The sequence below is a fragment of the Toxotes jaculatrix genome, chromosome 17 (assembly GCF_017976425.1).
Source record: "Toxotes jaculatrix isolate fToxJac2 chromosome 17, fToxJac2.pri, whole genome shotgun sequence".
In the NCBI taxonomy this organism is placed as follows: domain Eukaryota; kingdom Metazoa; phylum Chordata; class Actinopteri; family Toxotidae; genus Toxotes; species Toxotes jaculatrix.
In genome coordinates this window covers 9,450,470-9,478,331 of record NC_054410.1, presented here as the reverse complement: position 1 = coordinate 9,478,331, position 27,862 = coordinate 9,450,470, and the positions used below count along the sequence as shown (strand labels likewise).

Genomic DNA, 27,862 nt, shown 5'->3' with positions numbered 1-27,862 from the left:
GTGGGAATCGTAGTTTTTGGCGCGCGTAATCTATTGAAATACTCATCATTTGAACGACAAGTACCACAAGCCATTGCGCAAATAAATCTGACGGTAACAGTTGCGGCGTTTTGACAGCGGCAGTCAGCGTCTAACCAGCTCGGTTCGTACTGCGGACAGCCACATAAAGTCAGTGTCGTTTCTTTGGTCACTTTCTCATCGCGACAGGGCCGTCGTTGACCGCTTCAAAGAATGTCCGACGGCGGGGGGACGGAGGAAAACTCCAGCACTATGGAGGTGTCTGCCGTTCAGACGGTCGCTGATACCTCGGTGCTGCAGAAGCACATTCGGAAACTGGTACCGCTTCTCCTGGAAGATGGCGGCGAGGCCCCGGCCTCTCTGGAAACCGCCCTAGAGGAGAAGAGCGCCGTGGAGCAGATGAGGAAATTTCTGGCCGACCCCCAAATTCACACCGTTCTGGTCGAAAGAAGTGCACTTAAAGGTACATTTAGTTAGAAGTCATTAGCTAGCTGATATGATGTGAAATTCAGGACGGTTTGTGCAGTGTTTCGTTAATATGGACGCAGTGTGTCTATTACATTTGTCGCCAGCAACATCACTTTAAACCAAACAGTATTAGCAAAATTAACGGTTTTTGTGGGCTAGTTTTATTTGACAACCGGGTAGACAACAACACTAAGCTAGCTTGCCATCTCCATCCATGGCATTGTTACATTGTGAGGTAACTACGCCACACTGGGTGGGGAGAAGAAAAAGGGTCACGATAACACATTAATGTTACAGCCCAACGAAGGTGCTCAATGTTAACTATCTTCTGACATTTGTAATCTGTGATTCCTATTAACTTAAGCCACAGTTTATAAAACGTTTTGCTATGGTAGCGTTGAATTTAATACAAGTTAGCATTACCATGCGTTTGTGTTAAAGTGCAGTTTATTTATAAAGCACTTCAAAAATCAAAGTGTTGATAAAGTCAGTGCTGTACAATAAAAGAACAGAACAAACAGTGCTAATACAAACACAAGCCCTCGTTTAAAAAAAGAAAATCATAGAAATTAAAAGAGAATGAATCCTTTGTCATAGCTACAAGTCATGATGTACCCATTTCCTTGGGGTTTTATCATGCGAACCAGCTCGTGTCAGTGAACACATTCTTTAAACTTTCCTTCAGGAAAATTAATCCCGAGCAGCTTGCCTTTACTAATGTTCCATGAGTGCTGAACATTGATCCCTTGATATTGCACATGACCAGACAGCGTCCGAGGCTGAGCTTGTAGGTTTTGATTTTCCAGCCAGACAGTCACTGCCCCAGCCTGTTCATGTTTTTGCTCTAAGAATACTGATGCTGCAGTGCAGACAGTGCAGTGTCTGCAGATGGCTATATTTTCCTACAAGCCATGACCTCACTTGCGAATGAGGGTGGGGACATAGGTGGATGGAAGCAGACCAAAACGTCTGATTGCATAATCATCCTGCTACAACATGACCTTATATACACAGATGAACTCAACCCTTGTCTAGTTTCCAAATAATTTATTTTTGACAGTAGCAGCAGAGTAATTTTGTTGGCCTTGAGCAATCAACTGTTGGTACTTTCTTGGGAAAGCCTCTAAATAGTGACTAAATACATGCCAAACAACTTCAGCTTGCATCTTATCTTGATGCTCTGACCGGGTGATATAATGTATACAATTTGTAAACTGCAAACATTCATTTATTATCGCTTAACATGGCTGGGTGTTTCCTTGTTCAGACACTGATTTTTATTTGTTCTTCACACAGAGGATGTTGGAGATGAAGGAGAGGAGGAGAAAGAGTGCATCACTTATAATGTCAGCATTGACATACACTATGGGATCAAGTCCAACAGGTAAATTTTGCAGTTTTCTCCATTGAACCTAGAAGATATGTGTTTAATTTACTACATGGTCCTCAGCTTCCACTTCTGTTAACTCTGAACTGTGAATGTGTTCACCCTTTTCTTCCTTGCAGCTTGGCTTTGATCAAGAGGACAGGAGTCATCGATGCAGACAAGCCCATATCAACCCAAGTTCGAGTGCTGACCTTGAGTGAGGATTCTCCTTACGAGACACTCCACTCTTTCATCAGCAATGCTGTTGCACCTTTCTTCAAGTCCTATATCCGCGAGTCTGGCAAGGCAGACAGGTAATTCTCAGAATGTTTCGTATATTTTGGATGGTTTCAAAACCCTGTGTGAAACTGAATCACAAACTCAAATCTCTCTCGTCAACCTCTAGAGATGGGGATAAAATGGCTCCCTCAGTGGAGAAAAAGATTGCTGAGCTGGAGATGGGACTTCTCCACCTGCAGCAGAACATTGAGATCCCTGAGATCAGCCTTCTCATCCATCCCATCATCACAAACATTGCCAAACAGTGCTATGAGCGTGGGGAGAAGCCCAAGGTCACAGACTTTGGCGACAAAGTTGAGGACCCAACCTTCCTTAACCAGCTGCAATCTGGAGTCAACCGCTGGATCAGGGAGATCCAGAAGGTGAGAGACATCCCATATTTCTACCTCAAATTTAAACAAAACAATGCTGTGATAGTTCATATAACGTGTGTATGGAAAACTATTTTTCTCACCACTGGGTTTATTTGTGTCCACCACCCACCCTTTTATCAGGTGACCAAGCTCGATCGTGACCCGGCTTCGGGCACAGCCTTGCAGGAGATCAGTTTCTGGTTAAATCTGGAAAGAGCCCTTAACAGGATCCAAGAGAAGAGAGAGAGCCCTGAGGTTCTCCTCACACTGGACATCCTCAAACATGGCAAACGTTTCCATGCTACTGTCAGCTTTGACACTGACACTGGTGAGTAACAGCCAGTCAAAACTTTCTGAATTTTTGCTCCCTTTGCTCACTGGGGTTTGAACAATGAACATTTTTGCTTCCTCTCTCTCTTTCACAGGTCTGAAACAGGCTGTGGAAACCGTCAATGACTACAACCCTCTGATGAAGGACTTCCCTCTCAATGACCTGCTCTCTGCCTCAGAGCTTGATAAGATCCGCCAGGCTCTGATAGCCATATTCACTCACCTGAAAAAGATTAGGAACACCAAGTACCCTATCCAGAGAGCACTGCGTCTGGTAGAGGCCATCTCTAGGGACTTGAGCTCCCAGCTCCTCAAGGTGTTGGGCACCAGGAAGCTCATGCATGTTGCCTACGAGGAATTTGAAAAGGTTGGTGTGGTTGTGTTTCTATATCATAAAGTAAATCCGATTGTACTTTTTTTCTTTCTCCCCCAAAAGTACATGCTTACTTTGGCTGCTCAAAATATTGTGCATCTTCCTAAATGTCTTTAAACATATATGTGCAGGTGATGGTGGCTTGCTTCGAGGTTTTCCAGACCTGGGAGGATGAGTACGAAAAACTCCAGGTGCTTCTTAGGGACATTGTGAAGAGGAAGAGGGAGGAGAACCTGAAGATGGTGTGGCGTCTGAGCCCTGCCCACAGGAAGCTCCAATCCCGTCTGGACCACATGAGACGTTTCAGAAGGCAGCACGAGCAGTTAAGGGCTGTCATCGTCCGTGTGCTGCGGCCTCAGGTAAAGTATACATTTTTTAGACTATACGTTTTTTTGCAATTTGCCATGGCCTTACTTTAACTGACAAGCATGTCTTGCCAACTTTTTGTCTCTAGGTTTCAGCTGTGCCACAGCATGCCCCTGGGGAGACAGTTGAGCCCCAAGATATGAAGGTAGCTGGAGTTCTCTTTGATGCAGCCGATGCCAATGCTATAGAGGAGGTCAACCTGGCGTATGAGAACGTCAAAGAGGTTGATGGTCTGGATGTGTCGAAGGAAGGCATGGAGGCCTGGGAAGCTGCCATGAAGCGTTACGATGAGCGGATCGACCGTGTGGAGACCCGTATCACTGCCCGCCTGCGTGATCAGCTGGGAACCGCCAAGAATGCCAACGAGATGTTCCGCATCTTCTCCCGCTTCAATGCTCTGTTTGTGCGCCCCCACATCCGCGGTGCCATCCGGGAGTACCAGACGCAGCTCATCCAGCGTGTGAAAGACGACATTGAGTCACTGCATGACAAGTTCAAAGTGCAGTATCCTCAGAGCCAGGCCTGTAAGATGAGCCACGTTCGCGACCTGCCACCTGTGTCTGGATCCATCATCTGGGCCAAGCAGATTGACCGTCAGCTGACTGCATACATGAAGAGGGTGGAGGATGTTCTGGGAAAGGGCTGGGAGAACCATGTGGAGGGGCTGAAGCTCAAGCAGGATGGAGATAGCTTCAGGGCTAAACTCAACACTCAAGAGATTTTTGATGACTGGGCTCGCAAGGTATGGAGTTCATCATTGACATATATAGTACACTCTTTGTAAATAATTTAATTTTCTCTGTCAACTCTTCCTCAGTTTTTAAATATTTGTCTTCCCTTCCTGTTGTAACTCAGGTACAGCAGCGTAACCTCGGTGTGTCTGGCCGCATCTTCACCATTGAGAGCACCCGTGCCCGTGGACGCACAGGGAACATGCTCAAGCTTAAGGTCAACTTCCTCCCGGAGATCATCACCTTGTCCAAAGAGGTCCGCAACCTCAAGTGGCTGAGCTTCCGTGTGCCTTTGGCCATCGTCAACAAAGCCCACCAAGCTAACCAGCTGTACCCATTTGCCATCTCTTTGATCGAGAGCGTTCGTACTTATGAGCGCACCTGTGAGAAGGTGGAGGAGAGGTCTTCTATCTCCCTGCTGGTGGCTGGACTCAAGAAAGAGGTTCAGGCTCTCGTTACTGAAGGCATCACTCTGGTCTGGGAGTCCTACAAGCTGGATCCTTATGTTCAGAGGCTGGCTGAGACAGTCTTCAACTTCCAGGAGAAGGTTAGTGTGGAGACAATTCAGTAGCATACAGCCTGTATTAATACAGACTTGCTTCAAGCTGTCATTTTAGAATTAAACAACAAATGTTTAATCATCCCAAGCAAATTATTTTTTTCTGTTGTATGTTGTTTCCAGGTGGATGACCTCTTGCTGATTGAGGAGAAAATAGATCTGGAAGTTCGCTCTCTGGAGACTTGCATGTTTGACCACAAGACCTTCTCTGATATCCTCAACCGAGTCCAGAAGGCAGTGGATGACCTCAATCTGCACTCTTATTCGAACCTGCCCATCTGGGTCAACAAACTTGACATTAAGGTTGGTACCACAAATTAGCCACAAGACAAGGATTAATGTCTATTCTCACTCAGATACTGAATTGAGTCAGAATGGAAATGTACTGAATATTTTAACCATTGCTTCTTCGCATGTGGATGGCTTTTAAACAGCACTGATTTTTGTTCTGATTTTGTTTTCTTAGATTGAACGCATCCTGGGAGTGCGTTTGCAGGCTGGCCTTAAAGCCTGGACCCAGGTGCTCCGTGGCCAGGTAGAGGACAAGGCTGATGTGGACATGGACACAGAGGCTCCACAAGTGAGCCACAAACCTGGAGGCGAGCCTAAGATCAAGGTAAGCACTGTGACTGGTGACCTTGTATTGTTTTAATGTTTGTACATAACCTATAAAACCTGGGAAACTTTTCCATACCAGGATGGAACTGACCATATTTATTTGTTATCCTCAGAATGTTGTCCATGAGCTGAGGATTACTAACCAGGTCATCTACTTGAACCCACCTATTGAAGACTGTCGCTACAAGCTCTACCAGGAGATGTTTGCCTGGAAGATGGTCATCCTTTCCCTTCCTAGGATCCAGAGCCAGAGATACCAGGTAGAGATACTGAATATCTGTGGAAACAAAACACTTTAGACAAAATATCTGTTGATTTAGTACTGTCTGTTATCTTTCAGCTGATGATATGTTGAGCGACATATAGATGTTGCTTTTGCACTTGTGCTGTTTGCTTTTAACTAAGCAAGTCTGTCCTTCCTCTCCAGGTGGGTGTCCACTATGAGTTGTCAGAGGAGGAGAAGTTCTACAGAAATGCCCTGACCAGAATGCCGGATGGCCCTGCAGCCTTAGAGGAGGCCTACAATGCAGTCGAAGACATTGTTAATGAGGTGGAGCAGTACGTCAAGGTAAGATCATTGGTCTAAGAGCACAAAAATGTGTTATTATACATACATGCGTTTTCTTTTTGCTCTGTTTCCTGGCCTATATGTCCTTAGCTTATATCGCTTATCTACATATACATTATCATATTCATAGGTGTTAAAATATCCCCCTCTTAATCATTGGCTTATCTTTGCTGTTCAGGTGTGGCTGCAGTACCAGTGCTTGTGGGACATGCAAGCAGAGAACATCTACAACCGTCTGGGTGAAGATCTCACTAAGTGGCAGGCCCTGCTGGTCCAGATCCGGAAAGCACGAGGAACATTTGACAATGCAGAGACACGGAAAGAGTTTGGGCCTGTGGTCATAGACTATGGCAAGGTAATGATGACTCACAGTTCTAAGTGTTGTGTTTGAAAGCTCTTTATCAAAAGACAATCACTTAAAAATAAACAGTTTGCCAATGGGATTTTCACAAAATGGTCATTTGTCCCTGACAACAGGTCCAGTCCAAGGTTAACTTGAAGTACGACTCCTGGCACAAAGAAGTCCTCAGCAAGTTTGGGCAGATGCTTGGCCAGAACATGCAGGACTTCCATGCCCAGATCTCCAAGGTAACGAATGATATAATTGAGAAATACTGTATGTCTTTTAAACAGGTTAGTAACATTAATTTCAAAGACACTGATTAGAAGAATATTTTGTAATTTACATTTTTGTGCACTGCTTCTGTTCCCTTACTAGTCCCGTCAAGATCTGGAGCAACATTCTGTGGATACAGCCAGCACCTCAGACGCTGTTAACTTCATAACATATGTCCAGACTTTGAAGCGCAAGATCAAACAGTTTGAGAAAAATGTGGACGTAAGTACTTTAAAACATGAGTGTCCTTACCGTCATTCCTTTTCTTCAATGGGAAGCTTTTAGGACCATTTGGATGCTAATCATATTCTCCCTGCTTTACCTCCAGTTGTTCCGTAACGGGCAGCGTTTGCTGGAGAAGCAGAGATTCCAGTTCCCTCCTTCTTGGCTCTACATTGACAACATTGAGGGTGAATGGGGTGCCTTCAGTGACATAATGAAGCGCAAGGACACTGCTATCCAGCAGCAGGTGGCCAACCTGCAAATGAAGATTGTCCAGGAGGACAAAGCTGTGGAAAACCGCACTACTGACTTGCTCAATGACTGGGAGAAGACCAAACCAGTTGCTGTAAGAGAGTAGTAGTCATGTTATATTTGAAATTTAGTGTAATCCAGTCACACCTAGGAGCAGTTCGTAACTGTTACATATCTGGTTACTTCTGTTTTTCAAAAGTTAAGACATATCTTATTTACCTGAAATAATTTCATCAAATGTCTCCAGTGTCTAACTGATAATCTGCTCCATCAGGGTAACTTGCGTCCAGAGGAGGCTCTTCAGTCTCTCACCATCTATGAAGGCAATTTTGGCCGTCTGAAGGTTGAAAGGGAGAAGTGTGCTCGTGCCAAAGAGGCCCTGGAGCTCACTGATAGTGGCCTGCTCAGTGGCAGTGAAGAGAGAGTGCAGGTAATGCCCAGCACACATTCACATAAAAGTTTAAGTCATTAGTTGAAGATCAAAATATCCATGGGTTTTAGCTCTAACTTGCTCCCTCTTCCAAGAGGAAAGATGATTAAATGCATGTGTTTTTGAGACTCATTTCTGTCTTTGTGGTGACATGTAGGTGGCACTGGAGGAGCTACATGACCTGAAGGAGGTGTGGTCTGAGCTGTCAAAGGTTTGGGAGCAAATCGACCAGATGAAAGAGCAACCATGGGTATCTGTACAGCCTCGCAAAGTAAGAAATACACAGTAACCTTTCCAGTTATTAGAACGATTTTGGATATTTGTGGATTTTCATGCATCTAACTGGTGTTGTGTGTTTTGTAGCTTCGTCAGAGTCTGGATGCTCTTCTGAACCAACTAAAGAACTTCCAAGCAAGACTGAGACAGTATGCTTCCTATGAGTATGTCCAGAGGCTGCTGAAAGGATACCTCAAGGTCAGACGCCAAGTTTTTCCTCGCAGAGCACAGATTTGGAATAAAAAGGAATAAATAAAATAATGGGATATTAAATTCTGTGCCTATTCCTTTTATCTCTCCAGGTCAACATGTTGGTGATTGAGCTGAAATCAGAGGCTCTCAAAGACCGCCACTGGAAGCAGCTGATGAAGCGTTTGCATGTAAACTGGGTCCTGTCGGAGCTGACTCTGGGACAGATCTGGGACGTGGATCTGCAGAAGAATGAGATGGTGGTGAAGGATGTTCTCCTGGTGGCCCAGGGAGAGATGGCTTTGGAGGAGTTCCTCAAACAGGTGAATGGGGCTGCAGTGTAATTGCAATGCTTATTGGTTTACGTTTTTATCTTCAGCTTCCAGTACAAACGACTCACATTTTTGTAGAGCTTTCTAGTAATTCCATCTTTTCTGGTTCTCAGATCCGAGAAGTGTGGAACTCATATGAGCTCGATCTGGTGAACTATCAGAACAAGTGTCGTCTGATTAGAGGCTGGGATGACCTCTTCAACAAGGTCAAAGAACACATCAACAGCGTGTCTGCCATGAAGTTGTCTCCATACTACAAGGTAAACAGAATTATGCATTCTTTTCATTGAGACAGTAGTTTAAGATTGTACAAGTGTTTAATTTGCGTCAACACTGTGCCCTTTTTCCTTTTCCTCCCAGGTGTTTGAGGAAGATGCCCTGAGCTGGGAGGACAAGCTGAATCGCATCATGGCTCTGTTTGATGTTTGGATTGACGTCCAGCGTCGCTGGGTCTACCTCGAAGGCATCTTCACAGGCAGTGCTGACATCAAACATCTGCTGCCAGTTGAAACCCAGAGATTCCAGAGGTAAATGAAGGGCTCTTATTTTAAGAAACCAGAATGTTTTTTATGAATTCCAGTGGTCATGTTAACATTTACAAGATTTTCTGATGAGAGACAGGCTTGAGGAAACCTATTGATCATTCCCACTATTTACTACTGTAAATTTTCCTGTAAACTTAATATAATATCTTACTGTCTTTATTCCACAGTATCAGCACAGAGTTCTTGGCACTGATGAAGAAGGTGACAAAGTCTCCTTTAGTGATGGATGTGCTGAACATACAGGGAGTGCAGAGGTCCCTGGAGCGTCTGGCTGACCTTCTGGGAAAAATCCAGAAAGCTCTTGGAGAATACCTGGAGAGGGAGCGATCCTCATTTCCCAGGTATGAAGATGATGCTTAGGCAAAGTGAGCTAGGAGGAAAGGAGGGTTGTTTGTTCTAATGGCGCATATTGAAAAGAGAATTTAGAAATTAATGATTATGTTTAATATTTGGAATCACCTTTCTGGTTTTAGCCTTGTGGATTTATGCATTCATTTATAAGTGAAATATTATTTTTGGTCACAGGTTCTACTTCGTGGGAGACGAGGACCTGCTCGAGATCATTGGTAACAGCAAGAATGTGGCCAAACTGCAGAAGCACTTCAAAAAAATGTTTGCTGGTGTCTCCAGCATCCTGCTGAATGAGGACAATACTGAGGTGCTGGGAATCTCCTCTCGTGAGGGTGAAGAGGTTCTCTACAAGACACCAGTGTCCATCACAGAGCACCCCAAGATTAATGAGTGGCTGACATTGGTGGAGAAAGAGATGAGGGTGACGCTCGCCAAGCTGCTGGCTGAGTCTGTCACAGAGGTCACTGCCTTCAACAAGGGCACAGCCATTGACCTGAGCCAGTACATCAGCTGGATTGATCGTTACCAGGTCGGCATTGAGAGCATTTAATATATACTGTAGCCATGTTAATCTGGCGAACCAGTTTGTAAATTTTTACTTTTCTGTTTTCTCTCTCCACAGGCCCAGCTGGTGGTCCTGTCTGCCCAGATCGCCTGGTCTGAGAACATTGAGTCTGCATTGACGACCATTGCTGGTGGCGGGGACATGACTCCTATTCAGGGAGTGCTGTCAAATGTGGAGGCAACCCTCAACGTGTTGGCTGACACTGTGCTGATGGAGCAGCCTCCACTCCGCAGGAGGAAACTGGAGCACCTGGTCAGTAGGATTTAAAAGTCTTTTTTTGTTTTTTATATTGTTTGTATGATGAAATCTCTGAAATCCATGTTCTGCTCCTTCTTAGATCACTGAGCTGGTGCATCAACGTGACGTGACAAGGACTCTGATCAAGAACAAGATCGACAACCCCAAGTCCTTTGAGTGGCTCAGCCAGATGCGCTTCTACTTTGACCCCAAGCAGACAGATGTCCTCCAACAGCTGTCCATTCAAATGGCCAATGCCAAGTTCAACTATGGCTTTGAGTACCTGGGTGTCCAGGACAAGCTTGTCCAGACCCCTCTGACAGACCGCTGTTATCTGACCATGACCCAGGCTTTGGAGGCTCGTCTTGGAGGATCACCATTTGGTACGAAAATTAAATGTGGCATATTTTCTTGCAAATAAGAAATGGAGAAAGTACTGTTAAGCAAAGTATAGTTTTACCAAAAAAATCACTGAACTTCACTGAGTTTGTCTTGTCATCTAGGTCCTGCTGGCACAGGAAAGACTGAGTCTGTGAAAGCCCTTGGTCACCAGCTTGGCCGCTTTGTCCTGGTTTTCAACTGTGATGAGACATTTGACTTCCAGGTATATGACTTTTTCACATTCTTCCTTCTTAGACTAGCCAAGATAACAAAACCACCATAAAAGATCAGTAAAGTACCTGGATATCATATATTGTTTTTTGTGGGATTTATTTCAAATATTGGTCATTTAATTCCCTTTTGTTGATCTTCTCTTTTTTAGGCCATGGGTCGCATCTTCGTGGGTCTGTGTCAGGTGGGAGCATGGGGTTGCTTTGACGAGTTCAATCGTTTGGAGGAGAGAATGCTGTCTGCCGTCTCCCAGCAGGTCCAGTACATCCAGGTGGCCTTGAGAGAGCACAGCAACCCAAACAGAGACAGGAGTAAGTATTAAATGAGTGGGAACTGGGATGTCATAATAATCGAGTATGTCCAGACTCAGTTGGAACATCGGTTGCAAAAAAAGCGGGGTCCATGATGAGTTAACAAAACAGCTTTCTAGAAAAAAAAAGCCACACTACAGTAGAAAAAATTTTAAAGAATAAAATTCAAATCAGTGTCTCGACTTTATTTGCCAGCAGTTTTAACTCTGCATGAGAACTGCAGTCTAAAGAGGGTATCATCTGTCCTCCTCTCAGGTGTGCCCGTGACCACAGAGCTCCTGAACAAGCAGGTGAAGGTGAGCCCTGACATGGCCATCTTCATCACCATGAACCCTGGCTACGCTGGTCGTTCCAACCTGCCTGACAATCTGAAGAAGCTGTTCCGCAGCTTGGCCATGACCAAGCCTGACCGCCAGCTCATCGCACAGGTCATGCTCTACTCCCAAGGTTTCCGCACTGCTGAGATCCTCGCCAAGAAGATTGTGCCCTTCTTCAAGTATGTACTGTGTTTGTCTAAGAAAAGTTGAAATAGCTTTGAGAGGATTTTTAGGTGTCTGTTTTCTCTGAATTAATCCCTTGCCTCTATTTCAGGCTGTGTGATGAGCAGCTGTCATCTCAGAGTCACTACGATTTTGGCTTGCGAGCTCTCAAGAGCGTGCTGATCAGTGCTGGAAATGTCAAGCGTGAGCGCATCCAGAAGATCAAAAGGGAGAAGCTTGAGCGTGGAGAAGATGTTGATGAAAATGAGATCGCTGAGAACCTTCCTGAACAGGAGGTATAAAAAAAACTACCTATTGCAGTATAAATATAGCAGCTAGAAATTTAAGAAGCTTGAATAGTTGTTTCACTTAGTCTGTGTCCCATTTATTTTAGATCCTGATCCAGAGTGTGTGCGAGACCATGGTTCCCAAGCTGGTGGCGGAGGACATCCCTCTGCTGTTCAGCCTGCTGTCAGACGTCTTCCCTGGAGTGCAATACCAGCGAGGAGAGATGACTGCGCTGAGGGAGGAGCTGAAGAAGGTCTGTGCAGAGATGTACCTCACCTACGGAGATGGTGACGATGTGGGAAGCATGTGGGTGGAGAAGGTATGTAGATACTTAATATATGTCTATTGATCGCCTCTTGAAATAGTTACAGAGCCCTGTAGGTAAAGGATCAAATTCCTGAAATTCTGAAACTTGGTTATGCAACCTCTTCCAGGTGCTCCAGCTGTACCAGATCACACAGATCAACCACGGCCTGATGATGGTGGGACCTTCAGGTAGTGGAAAGACCATGGCATGGAGGGTGCTACTCAAGGCCTTGGAGAGGCTGGAAGGTCTTGAGGGTGTGGCCCACATCATCGACCCCAAGGCCATCAGCAAGGATCACCTGTACGGAACCCTGGATCCCAACACTCGTGAATGGACCGATGGCTTGTTCACACACATCCTCAGGAAGTGAGTTTGTTAGCAGTTTGTTATTAAGGGTTTAAATCTAACCAGCTAATCTTGATCTTGCAAAATGTGACTTTTTAAAAAAATAAAATGATGTAAAACGATTTTTCTTTCAATTCTAGGATCATTGACAATGTTCGAGGTGAACTGCAGAAGCGCCAGTGGATCATCTTTGATGGTGATGTTGACCCTGAGTGGGTTGAGAATCTCAACTCAGTCCTGGATGACAACAAGCTGCTCACCCTGCCCAACGGAGAGCGTCTCAGTTTACCACCAAATGTAAAAGCACAGCACCTCAAGCACAGATGCCTCACCTAATTTTGATCTGGTCTGGTTTGGTTATTTAACTTGAGTTTACCCTAATTTTGTCCACAGGTGCGCGTGATGTTTGAAGTACAGGACCTGAAGTACGCCACCCTGGCCACTGTGTCTCGCTGTGGTATGGTCTGGTTCAGCGAGGATGTACTCAGCACTGACATGATCTTCAACAACTTCCTGGCTCGCCTTCGCAGCATCCCATTGGACGAGGGAGAGGATGAAGCTCAGCGCAAGAGGAAGGGCACAGAGGACGAGGAGGAGGCTGCATCACCAATGCTGCAGGTAAAAGGAAGAAAATACAGAAAACGCACTATATATGAAACAAAACAAAACAAAAGCCCTGTCAAACATTTCTTCATTACCAATATCCTGCTGTGTGTCGTACACCAGATCCAGCGTGATGCTGCAGGTATCCTGCAGCCTTACTTCACCTCCACAGGCCTGGTGATCAAGGCCTTAGAACACGCCTCCAAGATGGAGCACATCATGGACTTCACCCGACTGCGCTGCCTGGGTTCCCTGTTCTCAATGCTGCACCAGGCTTGCCGTAATGTGGCTCTCTACAACAACAACCACCCTGACTTCCCCATGCCCATTGATCAGCTCGAGAGATACATGCAGGTAACGTTTTGTGTTCTGCTCTCACCTCTCAGTGCACATTACCCTCAAACTAATTACATTTTCTTACAACTGGCACATTTTGTGGTATTCTCTTTCCACAGAGGTATCTGATCTATGCCGTGCTGTGGTCCTTCTCTGGTGACGGACGACTGAAGATGAGAGCTGAACTTGGAGAATACATCCGTCGCATCACCACCGTTCCCCTCCCCTCCGCTCCTAATGTCCCTATCATTGACTACGAGGTACAACCTCTGTGTGTTGAACAACAACAACTGTTGATTGTTCTCCGAGTACATTTACAAGAAAATGCTTGCTTTTCTGTATTTGAAAGTCACAGAGGCAAACTAATTATAAGGGGTTTTTTTTTTAGGTGTGCATTTCAGGTGAATGGCAGTCCTGGCAGGGCAAGGTGCCCCAGATTGAGGTCGAGACCCACAAGGTGGCATCCCCCGATGTCGTGGTTCCCACTCTGGACACTGTTCGCCATGAGGCTTTGCTCTACACATGGCTGGCAGAGCACAAACCACTGGTGCTGTGTGGACCTCCTGGCTCTGGAAAGACTATGACCCTGTTCAGCGCCCTCAGAGCCTTGCCTGATATGGAGGTGAGAGACTGTACCACAGAGTTGTAGGACTGATTGTAAATTCTTAAAATCAGTTAAACTTGAACTCGGTTGATGTAACTGAGCTGTTATTTCTTTGAATAGGCATTTTTAGAAATTTCTGAAATCTCTTACTCTTCACACTGCCCAGTGAATACAAATAAACTAAGTAAGACTGAGAGGACATGATATTTTGTAATTATTAACATTTGTAATTGCCAAATTGCTTCCTGCTCTCCACCAGGTTGTGGGTCTGAACTTCTCCAGTGCTACCACCCCAGAGCTGCTGCTGAAGACCTTTGACCACTACTGTGAGTACCGCCGTACCCCCAATGGTGTGGTCCTCGCCCCCGTTCAGCTTGGCAAATGGCTGGTGTTGTTCTGTGATGAGATCAATCTGCCAGACATGGACAAATACGGCACACAGAGAGTCATCTCTTTCCTCAGACAGGTATGATACATTGTTCGCAAACAGTCGCAGCTGTAGCTGCAGAAAATGATTTTCCCAGTAACTTTGGCAGATATTGTGATGTGTTGTCCTTGTATGTTAATAGCTCCATTGTTGTATTTGTTTGCAGATGGTGGAACATGGAGGTTTCTATCGCACCTCAGACCAGACTTGGGTCAAACTGGAGAGGATCCAGTTTGTTGGCGCCTGTAATCCTCCCACTGACCCTGGCAGAAAGCCTCTTACACACAGGTACACTACTCACACTAGTAAATTAAATGGTAGCATTACATATGAAAATACTCATGTTTAATTGCAAAAATCCTGAAATGACAGTGACACTTATGGTGGCCATATTGTGTTTTCAATAGGTTCCTGCGTCATGTTCCTGTGGTCTATGTGGACTATCCCGGCCCAGCCTCTCTCACCCAGATTTATGGAACCTTCAACCGCGCCATGCTGCGCCTCATCCCCTCTCTACGTACATATGCTGAGCCTCTTACTGCTGCTATGGTTGAGTTCTACACCATGTCTCAGGTAAAGGAGATGGCAGTTTAATGAAAACATCAAATTTACTAATACTGTCACAGAAACAACTGTAAAGAATAAAGAGGAGTGTGTTTATCATTCTTAGTGTTTCAGTGTAATTACATACATTTATGTGATTTCCCTCCTCCCAGGAGCGGTTCACCCAGGACACCCAGCCCCACTACATCTACTCACCCAGAGAGATGACTCGCTGGGTGAGGGGTATCTTTGAGGCCCTGCGACCACTTGAGACTCTCCCTGTCGAGGGGCTCATTCGCATCTGGGCCCATGAGGCCCTTCGCCTCTTCCAGGATAGGTGTGTGTTATTTACTGAGAGGTGGAGCTTTATTATGCACAGACTATGTGGTGTCATTTTTTTGACAAATCAAAGACATCAAAGAGTGATCAAATTTGGTGACTGTGTGTTTTGTTGTGTACTTTCCCAGGCTGGTTGGTGATGAGGAGAGAAGGTGGACAGATGAAAACATCGACATGGTCGCTCTCAAACACTTCCCCAACATTGATAAGGAGAAGGCTCTCAACAGGCCTATTCTCTACAGCAACTGGCTCTCCAAGGTAAATTAGAGTATACTGTGATTTCTTTGGTAATGTTACTGACTCCTTGAGTCGTTAGTAATTTAATAAAAAAGTTTCACTGAGTTTCTTGTATGTGGATGCAGGACTACATCCCAGTGGAACAGGAGGAGCTGAGGGACTATGTGAAGGCCCGTCTGAAGGTCTTTTATGAAGAGGAGTTGGATGTCCCTCTGGTGCTCTTCAACGAGGTGCTGGACCACGTCCTCAGGATTGACCGGTGAGTAAAAGCCTCTGAGATTTTGAAGCTCAGTCCTGCTCACTGACTTCTCAGAATTTTTAAATTGTTATATTTGTTTTATGCGCATGCTATTTAAAACGGTATATTCTTCCCTAGAATCTTCCGTCAGCCTCAGGGCCATCTCCTGTTGATCGGTGTGAGTGGAGCAGGAAAGACAACTCTCTCTCGCTTTGTAGCCTGGATGAATGGACTTAGTGTCTACCAGATCAAGGTTGGTAAAATACATGTACAGGTATTTTAAGTCATACTTGTTCAATTATATGTGTGTATTTATTGACTTGACTTGTGTGTGTGTGTGTTTTTAGGTACACAGGAAATATACTGGAGAGGACTTCGACGAGGACCTGCGTACGGTGCTGCGTCGCTCAGGCTGCAAGAACGAGAAGATCGCCTTCATCATGGATGAGTCCAACGTACTGGATTCTGGTTTCCTTGAGAGAATGAACACACTGTTGGCCAACGGAGAGGTAACATCTTTGTGGTTCTTAGTACTTTTCTAAGATAAGAAATCGGTTGTGTGCGCAAACTTTTCAGGTTCTCAGTATGTTAAAGTTACCTGTTCTTTGTAGGTTCCTGGCCTGTTTGAGGGAGATGAGTATGCCACCCTGATGACTCAGTGTAAGGAGGGAGCCCAGAAAGAGGGCCTGATGCTCGACACACACGAAGAGCTGTACAAGTGGTTCACCAGCCAGGTCATCAGAAACCTCCACGTGGTTTTCACCATGAACCCCTCATCAGAGGGCCTGAAGGACAGGGCTGCCACATCTCCTGCCCTCTTCAACAGGTACAGAAACATTATAAACACTGAGCATGAATTTTCTGTTACATCAGAGAAACCAGAGAAAATCAGGGAATCATGGAGTTTCTGTGTTAAATGAAAACTCTTCTCCTTTGTGCCAGGTGTGTGCTGAACTGGTTTGGAGACTGGTCCACAGAGGCCCTTTATCAGGTGGGCAAGGAGTTCACCAGTAAGATGGATCTGGAGAAACCAAACTACAAGGTGCCGGACTACATGCCCATCGTCTATGACAAACTGCCCCAGCCACCATCTCACCGTGAGGCTATCGTCAATGGCTGTGTGTTTGTTCACCAGACACTACACCAGGTAAAGATATTAGTAGTGGTGGTTGAACTTGCTTTAGCAGAAACTGCATATTTGGAATTTTAACATTTGTACTCAATACTTGTTGTCAACTCTTTACAGGCTAACAACCGTCTGGCCAAGCGAGGTGGTCATACCATGGCCATCACTCCTCGCCACTACCTGGACTTTATCAACCAGTATGCCAACTTGTTCAATGAGAAACGCAGCGAGTTAGAGGAGCAGCAGATGCACCTCAACGTCGGTCTCCGCAAGATCAAGGAGACTGTTGATCAGGTAAATTCATTTTGTATTTTACTTCATTTAATGTATTTCCATACATTTAGTGCCATTTCATTCTATTTATTTCTCAAAACCTGTGAATAGCTGGTCCCCACAAACCAGCAAGGTGTCATTTTGTCAGCACTTGCTTTTGTCCAACTCCCCGATTGTACTTATGTGTCTTAATCTAGGTGGAGGAGCTTCGTCGTGACCTGAGAATCAAGAGCCAGGAGTTGGAGGCAAAGAATGCTGCTGCCAACGACAAGCTGAAGAAGATGGTCAAAGACCAGCAGGAGGCTGAAAAGAAAAAGGTTCACAGATTTTTTTTTTAGCTTGTTTGTACTAAACATTTTAACGTGCAGGTTTAGATGTGATCTCTTTAGCTCTATAAGCTAAAGTTGATTTGAGCTAAACTCAAATCAACTCAAATACTGTTACTATTGTGATTCCAGGTGATGAGCCAGGAGATCCAGGAAGCTGTGTACAAGCAGCAGGAGGTGATCAAGGACAAACAGCTCAGTGTCAAACAGGACCTGGACCAGGTGGAGCCTGCTGTTATTGAGGCTCAGAATGGTACAGTGGTTTGTTTACTCACATCTGTCTTAGTGTGAATGTGTTTCATTGATATGTTGTGACAGAAGGATGGTTTGTTATTTCACATGCACCTCTAGCTCAAGGGATTCATGTTAACAACTTGATCTCTGCTTACATCCTCTTTCCAACATTGCCCCTTCCTTATCATAATCGCCATCCTTGTTCACCTGATGTTAATAGCTGTTAAGTCCATTAAGAAGCAGCACCTGGTGGAGGTGCGTTCCATGGCCAATCCACCCGGAGCTGTGAAGCTGGCCCTGGAGTCTATCTGCTTGCTCTTGGGAGAGAGCACGACCGACTGGAAGCAGATCCGATCCATCATCATGAGGGAGAACTTCATCCCCACCATTGTTAACTTCTCTGCTGAGGAGATCAGGTGAAATAAGAGAGAATGCATTCTGCAGCTGGTCACTAAAGAGCTCCCTCTCCCTCTTTGTCTCTTTCTTTTTCTTTCCCCCTGAGTCTGTTTCAAATTCCTCCCCCTGCCCTTACTGCTTCTTTCTTTCAAACACATCCCTCCTTCCACCTAACTAGCGGTGAGTTCTATTAAGCGGCAGCACCTAGTAGAAGTGCGGGCTATGACCAATCCCCCAGCTGCAGTCAAACTGGCCCTGGAGTCTATCTGCCTTATGCTGGGCGAGGAGACCAATGACTGGAAAAAAATCAGACAAGTTATTATCAGGGACAATTTCATCAGCAGCATAGTCAACTTTTCCTCTGAGGAAATGAGGTACTGGTGTCAAAATGTCTGTTTAGCCTTTATCTAATGGAAACTCAAATGATATTCAATCAGTATATTAATCAAGCTACACCTGTGATTGTAAATTGATTTTAGGTTTCTGGAACAGTCTCACTGGCTGATTTTGTTGAATCAGAACACGAACTGATGGTAACTTGTGGTTGACTTACTGAAACCTATCTTGGCCTGTGGGCATTGTTATTATTTGTCACTGTAAAGATGATAGAAATTGCTCCCCTTCCCCAAACCAAACAAATTTTATTGATCTTGCACAATACTCTTATTTCATATTTAATTTCCAGTGATTTATGATCATTTTTCCACATTTCACATAGAAGTATTTGACTGTAAAAAGTGTAGCTGTATTCAAACTTCTTGTACTTGTTTCTACTTTATCCAGTGACTCCATCCGTGAGAAGATGAAGAAGAACTATCTCTCCAACCCAAGCTACAACTATGACCAAGTCAACAGGGCCTCTCTGGCTTGTGGGCCTATGGTGAAGTGGGCGATTGCTCAGGTAAGAGACTCCAAATGATATAAAAAATGAAGATGATGAGTGTGGAAAAAAGAGTACTTGGTGTAATGTGTACCTTGTTCTTCCACTTCCCCAGCTCAATTATGCTGACATGCTGAAGCGTGTGGAGCCTCTGCGTAACGAACTGCAGAAGCTTGAGGATGATGCCAAGGACAACAAGACAAAGGCAGAAGAGGTGGAGCAGATGATCAGAGACTTGGAGGCTAGCATCGCTCGCTACAAGGAAGAGTACGCTGTCCTCATCTCAGAGGCCCAGGCCATCAAGGCTGACCTGGCTGCAGTTGAGGCCAAGGTAACTGGTCATCAAATAAATATTTAGCTCCCTCTTTATCTTTTTTTATTTATTCCACTTTAAACTGAAGCATCTTGCAGCATTGTCCTGAACTCCTGGTCTCTCCTCTCAGGTGAATCGCAGCACAGCCCTTCTGAAGAGTCTGTCAGCTGAGAGGGAACGCTGGGAGAAGACCAGCGAGACCTTCAAGAACCAGATGTCCACCATCGCTGGAGACTGTTTGCTCTCTGCAGCATTCATCACCTATGCTGGCTACTTTGAGCAGCAGATGAGGCAGAACCTCTTCACTACTTGGTCTCACCACCTGCAGCAGGCCAACATTCAGGTACTGAAAGCTCAGATAGTATAGATAGTATAATGAGAGACCACAAATGTCGAGCACTTACAAGCTGCCATGTACATTACCTTTGCACACTGCACATTTTGTATTTCCTGTAATCTAAAGTCAGGTTCCTAACTCCATTTGGTCTAAATTTCTCCCTCAGTTCCGTACGGATATTGCCAGAACTGAGTACCTGTCCAACGCTGACGAGAGGCTGCGCTGGCAAGCCAACTCTCTCCCAGCTGATGACCTCTGCACTGAGAATGCCATCATGCTCAAGAGGTTCAACAGGTCAGTATCTTTCTATTCTGAAACTGTTAAGAAAATACAAAGTGTTTCTGAGCACTGATTGCATGAGTTCATTTTACATCCACATTGATTTGTTCTTGACCATTGCCCTTTCTAGGTACCCACTCATCATCGACCCATCAGGCCAAGCCACGGAGTTCATAATGAACGAGTACAAAGACCGCAAGATCACCAGAACCAGTTTCCTGGATGACGCCTTCAGGAAGAACCTGGAGAGTGCCTTGCGTTTTGGAAACCCATTGCTGGTCCAGGTAAGAGCAGTTACTTCACACTGCCAGCATTTACTGTGCACTTGCTACATGATCACTGTCCACTGCTCTTGTATTTTTCACAAGTTTGTTTATTCACACTTGTTTTTTTTTTTTTGTCCTTAAGGATGTAGAGAGTTACGACCCCATCCTAAACCCAGTGTTGAACAGAGAGGTCCGCAGGACTGGTGGACGTGTCCTGATCACCCTCGGAGACCAGGACATTGATCTTTCGCCTTCGTTTGTCATCTTCCTCTCCACAAGAGACCCAACGGTGAGTAGATCATTCAGGTTTCACCTATAGATAATGTAAGATTATTAGTGTTTAACTAATTATTATAGGTATATGTCTTATAAACACAGTCTAGTTTCCATCTGGAGTAGAATGTTCCCCTCTGAAACAGTTGTACACAGAAATGGACCTGTTTTTACACTGTGTCTCTTGTGTATGCAGGTTGAGTTCCCACCAGACTTGTGTTCTCGTGTGACATTTGTCAACTTCACCGTGACACGCAGCAGCCTGCAGAGCCAGTGTCTGAACGAGGTCCTAAAGGCTGAGAGGCCTGACGTGGATGAGAAACGCTCTGACCTCCTCAAACTGCAAGGTGAGACAGGAAGTGGCAGATGTACTGGCACAATGACAGGCAGACAGACAGCTGAGGAGGATGAACACTGACTGGGGTGTGAGATAATTCTGACTCAGTGGTGAAAGGGTTCAGTGAAATGAGGAATCCCGTCAATGACTCTCCTCCTCTCTCTTTTAGGCGAGTTCCAGCTGCGTCTGCGTCAGCTGGAGAAATCCCTGCTGCAGGCCCTCAATGAGGTCAAGGGCCGTATCCTTGATGACGACACCATCATCACAACACTGGAGAACTTGAAGAAGGAGGCAGCTGAGGTGACCAGAAAGGTGGAGGAGACAGATATCGTCATGGCTGAGGTGGAGGCTGTGTCACAACAGTACCTGTCTCTGTCTTCTGCCTGCAGCAGCATCTACTTCACCATGGAGGCTCTCAACCAGGTCTCTAACTTGTTCTGTCAGTCAGTCTTATTAAATCTCTTAATCAATATATTCCAGTAACATTTATCGGCAAACTATGATTTCCAGACACATTTGCTTATTTACTTAACTATTTTTTTATGTTTCTTGTTCCAGATGCACTTCCTGTACCAGTACTCTCTTCACTTTTTCCTGGACACCTACCACACAGTGCTGTACGAGAACCCCAACCTCAAGAGCATTAGTGATCATTCACAGAGACTCAGTCTCATCACCAAGGACCTCTTCCAGGTTTGAACCACATATTTTGAACGTGATATTTTCTTTAGTGGTATAAAAAAAATATACATGATATGTTTGTTGTTGTTTTTTTCTTGAATGTAGGTGGCGTTCAACAGAGTAGCCAGAGGTATGCTGCACCAGGACCACATTACCTTTGCCATGCTGCTGGCTAAGATCAGTCTGAAGGGCATGACCAAGTAAGACGCCAATATCACACCAAAACTACTGCAAAAACTTACTTTGAGCTGCAGTGTTGCATACAATAGTGTTGCCAGATAACATCAGCCAGCACAAATCTGAACCATTGAAATCCATCTCTTTCCAGCGAGCCCTCATATGATGCAGAGTTCCAGCACTTCCTGCGCGGCAAGGAGATCGTTCTGACTGGCATGGCACTGCCTAAGGTGAAGGGTCTGACCTCCGAGCAGAGTGAGGCCATGGTCCGTCTCAGCCGCCTGCCAGCATTCAAAGACTTGGTGGCCAAAGTTGAGGCTGATGAGGTCAGCATTGACAGATACTGTTGGTCCATTAGCACTCGCAGAGTCTGAAAGCACCCGTGATTAAACTACTTTCTTTGAAATCATCATTAACTCTTTTTCGTTTTGTTACTTTAGCAATTCTTTATGTGGATTGAGAGCAACACTCCAGATCTGGCTGTTCCGTATCTGTGGTCAGAGGAGAAGCAGTCCAGTGAGTATATACGCTCATCATATTTTGAAAATGATGCAGCATAATTATTAATGCCAGTAGGTATGGAATATATCGCCTGTGATGTTCTGACCTTTCCATCTTCCTTTTGTCGCTTCCCGCTCAGCTCCCATTGGCCAGGCAGTACATCAGCTGTTGCTGATTCAGGCCTTCCGTCCTGACCGTCTGTTGGCCATGTCACACATTTTCGTCTCCAAGGTCCTGGGAGAAACCTTCATGAACATCATCGAGCAGCCTCTTGACCTGGCTAATATTGTTGACAGTGAGGTAGTGTGAAATATTAATTCAATTATTTTCACTCCAGATTTCTGTCTGTCAGGTGTCAGGCTGCTGGATTAATCACTGGCATCACTCTTCTTGTGTCTGTAGGTGAAGCCCAGCACTCCAGTGCTGATGTGCTCCGTACCAGGTTATGATGCCAGCGGGCTGGTCAGAGATCTGGCTGCTGAGCAGAACAAACAAATCACTTCTATCTCTATTGGTAAGGATGGAATCATTACTTTTCATATTTGTTGTTTCGTAAGTCAAAGGCTTTAGTGAGTACATCGCAAACTTTTCCTTCCTCTGTCCACAGGTTCTGCTGAGGGCTTCAATAAGGCTGACAGAGATATCAACACTGCTGTCAAGTCAGGCAGGTGAGTAACACTGTTTATGTGTATTTAATGAGAACGTACACTTTGTTTTGTTTTTTTTGTTTTTTGTGTGTTTTTACCCTGACCGTTTTCATCCTGCAGGTGGGTGATGCTGGAGAATGTCCACCTGGCCCCCGGGTGGCTGATGCAGCTGGAGAAGAAGCTCCACTCTATGCAGCCTCACGCCAGCTTCAGACTTTTCCTGACAATGGAGATCAACCCCAAGGTAAATTGCATCATTCATTAAAAATGTCTTCAACATTTTAGAATCTCAGCATCGAAGAAATCAGTGACAGCACAGCTATGAATTAATTCTCACCTCTAGGCCCAAAGTCCCTGCTTTTTTTTTTTTTTTTTTTTTTTAAACTCCTCAAAGTCTCAGTGCTGTGTTTTCCTGTCAGGTGCCAGTGAATCTGCTTCGTGCCGGTCGTATCTTTGTGTTTGAGCCTCCTCCTGGTGTCAAAGCCAACATGCTGAGGACCTTCAGCAGCATCCCTGTGGCTCGCATGTGCAAGGTGACTTGAAATAGGTTCACAAACATACACGTCAGAAGTTTAATCATTCACCATCTGCGCACTACCTCCACGTTTGCAATCTGAATAACTTTTTTCTTCCATGTTTCTACAGGCTCCCAACGAGCGTGCTCGTCTCTACTTCCTGTTGGCTTGGTTCCATGCAGTCATTCAGGAGCGTCTGCGCTATGCACCACTGGGATGGTCCAAGAAATACGAGTTTGGAGAGTCTGACCTCCGCTCTGCCTGTGACACCGTTGACACCTGGCTGGACGACACTGCTAAGGTTGCAAATTATTTCAGAAATCACATACACTGCTTTAAATTAGTCAGTATAAAAATTATTTGTTGCCAAGAGAAACTTACATCATCAACCCATAAATTCATACATTTCTTACTACCTGATCAACTTATTTTATCAGATAAATTACTAATGTATTACTTTTTACTGTTTTAAAAATCTGACAGCCTTGTCACACTTTCCCTCTACACAAACACACACAGGGTCGTCAGAACATTGCACCAGACAAGATCCCCTGGGCAGCTCTGAAAACCCTGATGGCACAGTCCATCTACGGCGGCCGCATTGACAATGAGTTTGATCAGCGTCTGCTCATCACCTTCCTGGAGCGCATCTTCACCAAGGGAAGCTTTGACAGCGAGTTCAAACTGGCTCTCAAAGTTGACGGGCACAAGGACATCAAGATGCCAGACGGCATTCGGTCAGTAGTGCCTGACTTCTCGCTTTTACAATTACACCCTTCCTATGGTGTTGAATATTAAAAGACTGTGTTCCTGATCACCTCACCCAGTAAAGTTTGCTTGTAATTGTGTAATTTGTTACAGTCGTGAGGAGTTCATGCACTGGGTAGAGATGCTTCCCGACACTCAGACTCCATCTTGGCTCGGGTTGCCCAGCAATGCTGAGAAGGTCCTGCTTACCACTCAGGGTACGCCCTAACTGTTTATTTTCATACCCTGTACTCATCAAATGGAACACAGCACATCATGATTCTTCTTCCTCCGTCTGTCTGTACAGATGCCATGTATTAGTAGGACAGATCATTAACCATCTCTCTGTCTCTCTCTCTCTCTCTCTGTGTTCTAGTGTCTTAACTCTTTCTTTGACAGGGTGTCCCAGTGGAGTGGTCTTAAATGTATATTTTTGTGTGTTAGCAAAGAATATTAATGGTGCTCTCATCTTCTCACCAGCTAACTTCGCTAGTTAGTTTTCTACGGTTGCACAGATAGCTCTTGGTTGCAGTCCTGTGTATCATAGTTGTAGCATAGCTGTAGTTCATAGCTGTCACACTTCAGAAGGTGCTCTGTCCAAAGGATGGGTGTGTGTCTCCTCACCCTCCAGCAGCTGTATTTCACAGCCATCATGTCGCTTTGCTAGGATAATATCCCTACCCCACCTCTTCATATAAGGATTCAAAACAGCCACACACCTCCCCAATCCTCTTTTCTCCTCTTCATATCCTCCCTCCCTGTTTTGTCAGATTGATTTGCACACCTCCACCAAACTCCCACAATCCTGGCTGCTGAAGCATCTACCCCTTGGTCCACCCTCCCTCTCCCCTTCATCCTCATTCACTCCCATCCCTTAGTTTCTCCCTCAAAACCTGACGCCCTACATTTGTTACATTTGTTTCTTTTACAGGTCCAGCCAGTCAAGAATGCGATTAATTTATCCATTCAGGAGCCACATTGAGTGGTTACATTGATGGAAATGTTGCCTTAAGTCTTGTGTCTTTTGTCATACCCTGTGTAGTCCTAATTTGTTTGTCTGTCCACCACAAAGTCTTTTTCGTTAAAACAAAACCTTTATTATAGCATCCTTGAGGTAAGCTATTTGTTCCTTTGTCCCACAATTAATTTGTTCTCCTCCCTACCTCCCACCATGGCCTTGTTTTTTTCCACCTCTCCTCCACCTCCCTCCCCGCTCACTCGCTCCTTCCTCCGGGCTGCGCAGGCACTGACATGATGGGTAAGATGCTGAAAATGCAGATGTTGGAGGATGAGGATGACCTTGCCTATGAGACGGAGAAGAAGGAGCGCACTTCGTCCACGTCTGATGCCCAGCCGGCTTGGATGAGGACCCTCCACACCACTGCCTGCAACTGGCTGCAGCTCATGCCCCAAACAGTCAATCCACTCAAACGCACAGTGGAGAACATCAAGGTAATGGCAGAAATAAGAGGAAAGGTGGTTGGCATGCAGACTTCAGGAGACAAACCTGAAATAATCTGTGTTGTCTGCGAGAAGCTGCCCAACATCCTTGGGAGCAACTGTTAATTCTCATGTTTTATTTTATATTTAACATTTTGGTGCTTGACTCATGAGGTAACGAGGTAAAATGAAGAGGTTTGAATTTCAGTAGATGAACATGCACTCGCTTTTCTGTGTCACTGTTGCATCTGCCAACCTTCTGCATTTGAGTTAATATCTTCTTCATCATAACACACGACCACCAGGACCCACTGTTCAGGTTCTTCGAGCGTGAGGTGAAGATGGGCGGCAAGATGCTGCAGGAGGTGCGTCAGGATCTGTCCGATGTGGTGCAAGTGTGTGAGGGCAAGAAGAAGCAGACCAACTACCTGCGCACACTCATCAGCGACCTTGTTAAAGGTAACCTGTTTGTGTAGACAAATTAAGTAATACAGGGAAGACACTTAAAATTCCTAACAACAAGATGACTAACAAGATGTCACTGAACAGATTATATATTGAGTGAGTAACTATGGTATACGTCTGGCCGTCTCTGCAGGCATCCTCCCTCGCAGCTGGTGTCGGTACACAGTCCCAGCCGCCATGACTGTGATCCAGTGGGTGGCGGACTTCAGCGAGAGAATCAAACAGCTGCAGCAGATCTCCCAGGGAGCTGCCAGCGGGGGTGCAAAGGAACTGAAGGTGGTTTGGTTAACTGCTTGTGTACAGCATCAAATAAACTGGGAGTCTTATATTTTATTATAGATTCTTCAAAATCTGACAGAGTGTCTTTCTCTTCTCCCTCTCTGTCTCCACTTCTCCAGAACATCCACGTGTGCCTCGGCAGCCTGTTTGTGCCAGAGGCTTATATTACCGCAACCCGCCAGTACGTGGCTCAGGCGAACAGCTGGTCTCTGGAAGAGCTGTGCCTGGAGGTCAATGTCACTACTGCCCAGGGCGCCGCACTGGATGCCTGCAGCTTCGGCATCAAAGGTCAGTCAATCAGAATTCAGAAAATACAATATGAATAAGTCACCAAAAAAAAAAAAAAACTTATACTATAGCCCCCTAATCACGTGTGGCAGGTGCTCACAGAACTCTTTAAAAATATAAATCCAGCTGATTGTCACCACAAGATGACTGAGTCTTAATATATTGAAATATATTGTAAAACTTAGTTTCAAGGTTTCTAATGTCGAACTTGCTCACTGTTTCTCTCAGGTCTGAAACTGCAGGGAGCTACTTGTGCCAACAACAAGCTGTCTCTGTCCACCACCATCTCCACTGAGCTGCCCCTCACTCAGCTCCGCTGGATCAAGCAAAGCAATGCTGAGAAGAGACACTTGGTATGAATGTGCATACACAACTATGCATGTTTTTATACAATGATCTATATTTTTAGAGGATTTAGAAAAACATGAGGCCATTAAATGTAATTTTGGTTTTGCTGTCTTCATCTCATCGTGTCCTTCTTCTGCAGGTGACTCTGCCCGTTTACCTGAACTTCACCAGGTCTGACCTCATCTTCACTGTGGACTTTGACATCGCCACCAAGGAAGATCCACACAGCTTCTATGAGCGCGGAGTCGCCATCCTGTGCACAGAGTAAACGAAAACACGTCATTCCTTTGAGAGACCAGAGAGTCTTGATTATTAAACCACATATAATCTCTTACATTCATGAACTATTAACAGCCATTTTAAAAAGTAGTGTGTAGCTTGTTGCATTCCAGTATAAAATGTAGTTAGAAACATTTGTGCAGTAACAAAAATGTAGCCATTCGTAGTGTTTTTGGAAAGTGTCTTTGAAGGTCAAGGGAATGTTGTCAGATGGTACATGATGAGAAAATGAAATTTGGTAAAGGAAAGTTGAAAGGAAAACAAGTTTTTATGAAGGAACCTGTATGTTTTTAGCTTGAATAAAACCTGAAGGAAGGATGAAAATATGAACTGCATTAATGACTTCGGTGTGGTCTTTGTATGCTTTGTTTGATTTAAAGTCAATATCATACATGACGTTTTCTGTATCCTTTTTTAATTAACAAGAGTAAAGCAAAACATAGCCTGCAAATTTGTCCGTGTGTGACAATTCAAAATGTCCTTAGTTGTGATAGGAGAATAAAGGATTTAAGTTTGCAGAAATCCTCAGATTTGCAGATCTGATTTCATTTTGAGGTTCCCCTACTTTCAGCACTGTGTCCATGCACTGTTAATCACTGTTACTTATCATCAGACTACCAAGGACATCCTGAGATAAACTTTAAAACACAATTACAAATTTGACTGACAAGATAAAAGAAGAGAGGATATAGTTTTTATACTAAATGAAGCTGACATGTTT

General features: G+C 44.9%; 1 protein-coding gene across 2 annotated transcripts; it reads left to right on the top strand.

Annotated features, from left to right (window-relative positions):
• Positions 1-128: 128 nt before the first annotated feature.
• Positions 129-27,476, top strand: dync1h1 (dynein, cytoplasmic 1, heavy chain 1). 2 transcript variants are annotated; one of them, XM_041061414.1, is made up of 78 exons: positions 129-481; positions 1,783-1,870; positions 1,993-2,166; positions 2,259-2,514; positions 2,647-2,833; positions 2,931-3,202; positions 3,340-3,567; positions 3,663-4,316; positions 4,430-4,852; positions 4,988-5,167; positions 5,331-5,480; positions 5,596-5,742; positions 5,910-6,050; positions 6,229-6,405; positions 6,528-6,638; positions 6,769-6,888; positions 6,995-7,234; positions 7,415-7,570; positions 7,728-7,841; positions 7,934-8,044; positions 8,149-8,358; positions 8,481-8,627; positions 8,728-8,894; positions 9,080-9,253; positions 9,438-9,792; positions 9,886-10,080; positions 10,166-10,448; positions 10,569-10,669; positions 10,829-10,988; positions 11,244-11,484; positions 11,580-11,763; positions 11,862-12,074; positions 12,190-12,428; positions 12,548-12,704; positions 12,801-13,025; positions 13,134-13,364; positions 13,466-13,606; positions 13,735-13,968; positions 14,210-14,416; positions 14,544-14,665; positions 14,785-14,950; positions 15,094-15,257; positions 15,388-15,517; positions 15,622-15,755; positions 15,873-15,987; positions 16,082-16,243; positions 16,346-16,560; positions 16,677-16,881; positions 16,981-17,154; positions 17,331-17,450; positions 17,592-17,712; positions 18,268-18,463; positions 18,873-18,990; positions 19,085-19,300; positions 19,413-19,625; positions 19,786-19,913; positions 20,029-20,182; positions 20,307-20,453; positions 20,634-20,784; positions 20,944-21,197; positions 21,333-21,467; positions 21,561-21,655; positions 21,784-21,958; positions 22,073-22,148; positions 22,273-22,433; positions 22,536-22,647; positions 22,741-22,801; positions 22,901-23,024; positions 23,200-23,313; positions 23,426-23,596; positions 23,815-24,032; positions 24,157-24,260; positions 25,286-25,494; positions 25,788-25,941; positions 26,081-26,223; positions 26,346-26,514; positions 26,743-26,867; positions 27,002-27,476. In XM_041061414.1, the coding sequence occupies exons 1-78, from the start codon at positions 232-234 to the stop codon at positions 27,128-27,130; spliced, it is 13,923 nt and encodes a 4,640-aa protein (XP_040917348.1). In that variant the 5' UTR covers positions 129-231; the 3' UTR covers positions 27,131-27,476. The 2 variants fall into 2 exon arrangements, with proteins under 2 accessions (XP_040917348.1, XP_040917347.1); XM_041061413.1 differs by lacking the exon at positions 18,268-18,463 and adding an exon at positions 17,914-18,109.
• The last annotated feature ends 386 nt before the right edge of the window (positions 27,477-27,862 follow it).

What these genes read in the sequence shown, in the direction of transcription:
- dync1h1 (XM_041061414.1), top strand. Translation starts at nt 232, where the DNA reads ATGTCCGACGGCGGGGGGACGGAGGAAAACTCCAGCACTATGGAGGTG. An exon ending in ATGCTCAAGAGGTTCAACAG is followed by an intron (nt 19,914 to 20,028) that starts GTCAGTATCTTT and finishes TGCCCTTTCTAG; the next exon opens with GTACCCACTCATCATCGACC. An exon ending in CATCAGCGACCTTGTTAAAG is followed by an intron (nt 25,942 to 26,080) that starts GTAACCTGTTTG and finishes CCGTCTCTGCAG; the next exon opens with GCATCCTCCCTCGCAGCTGG.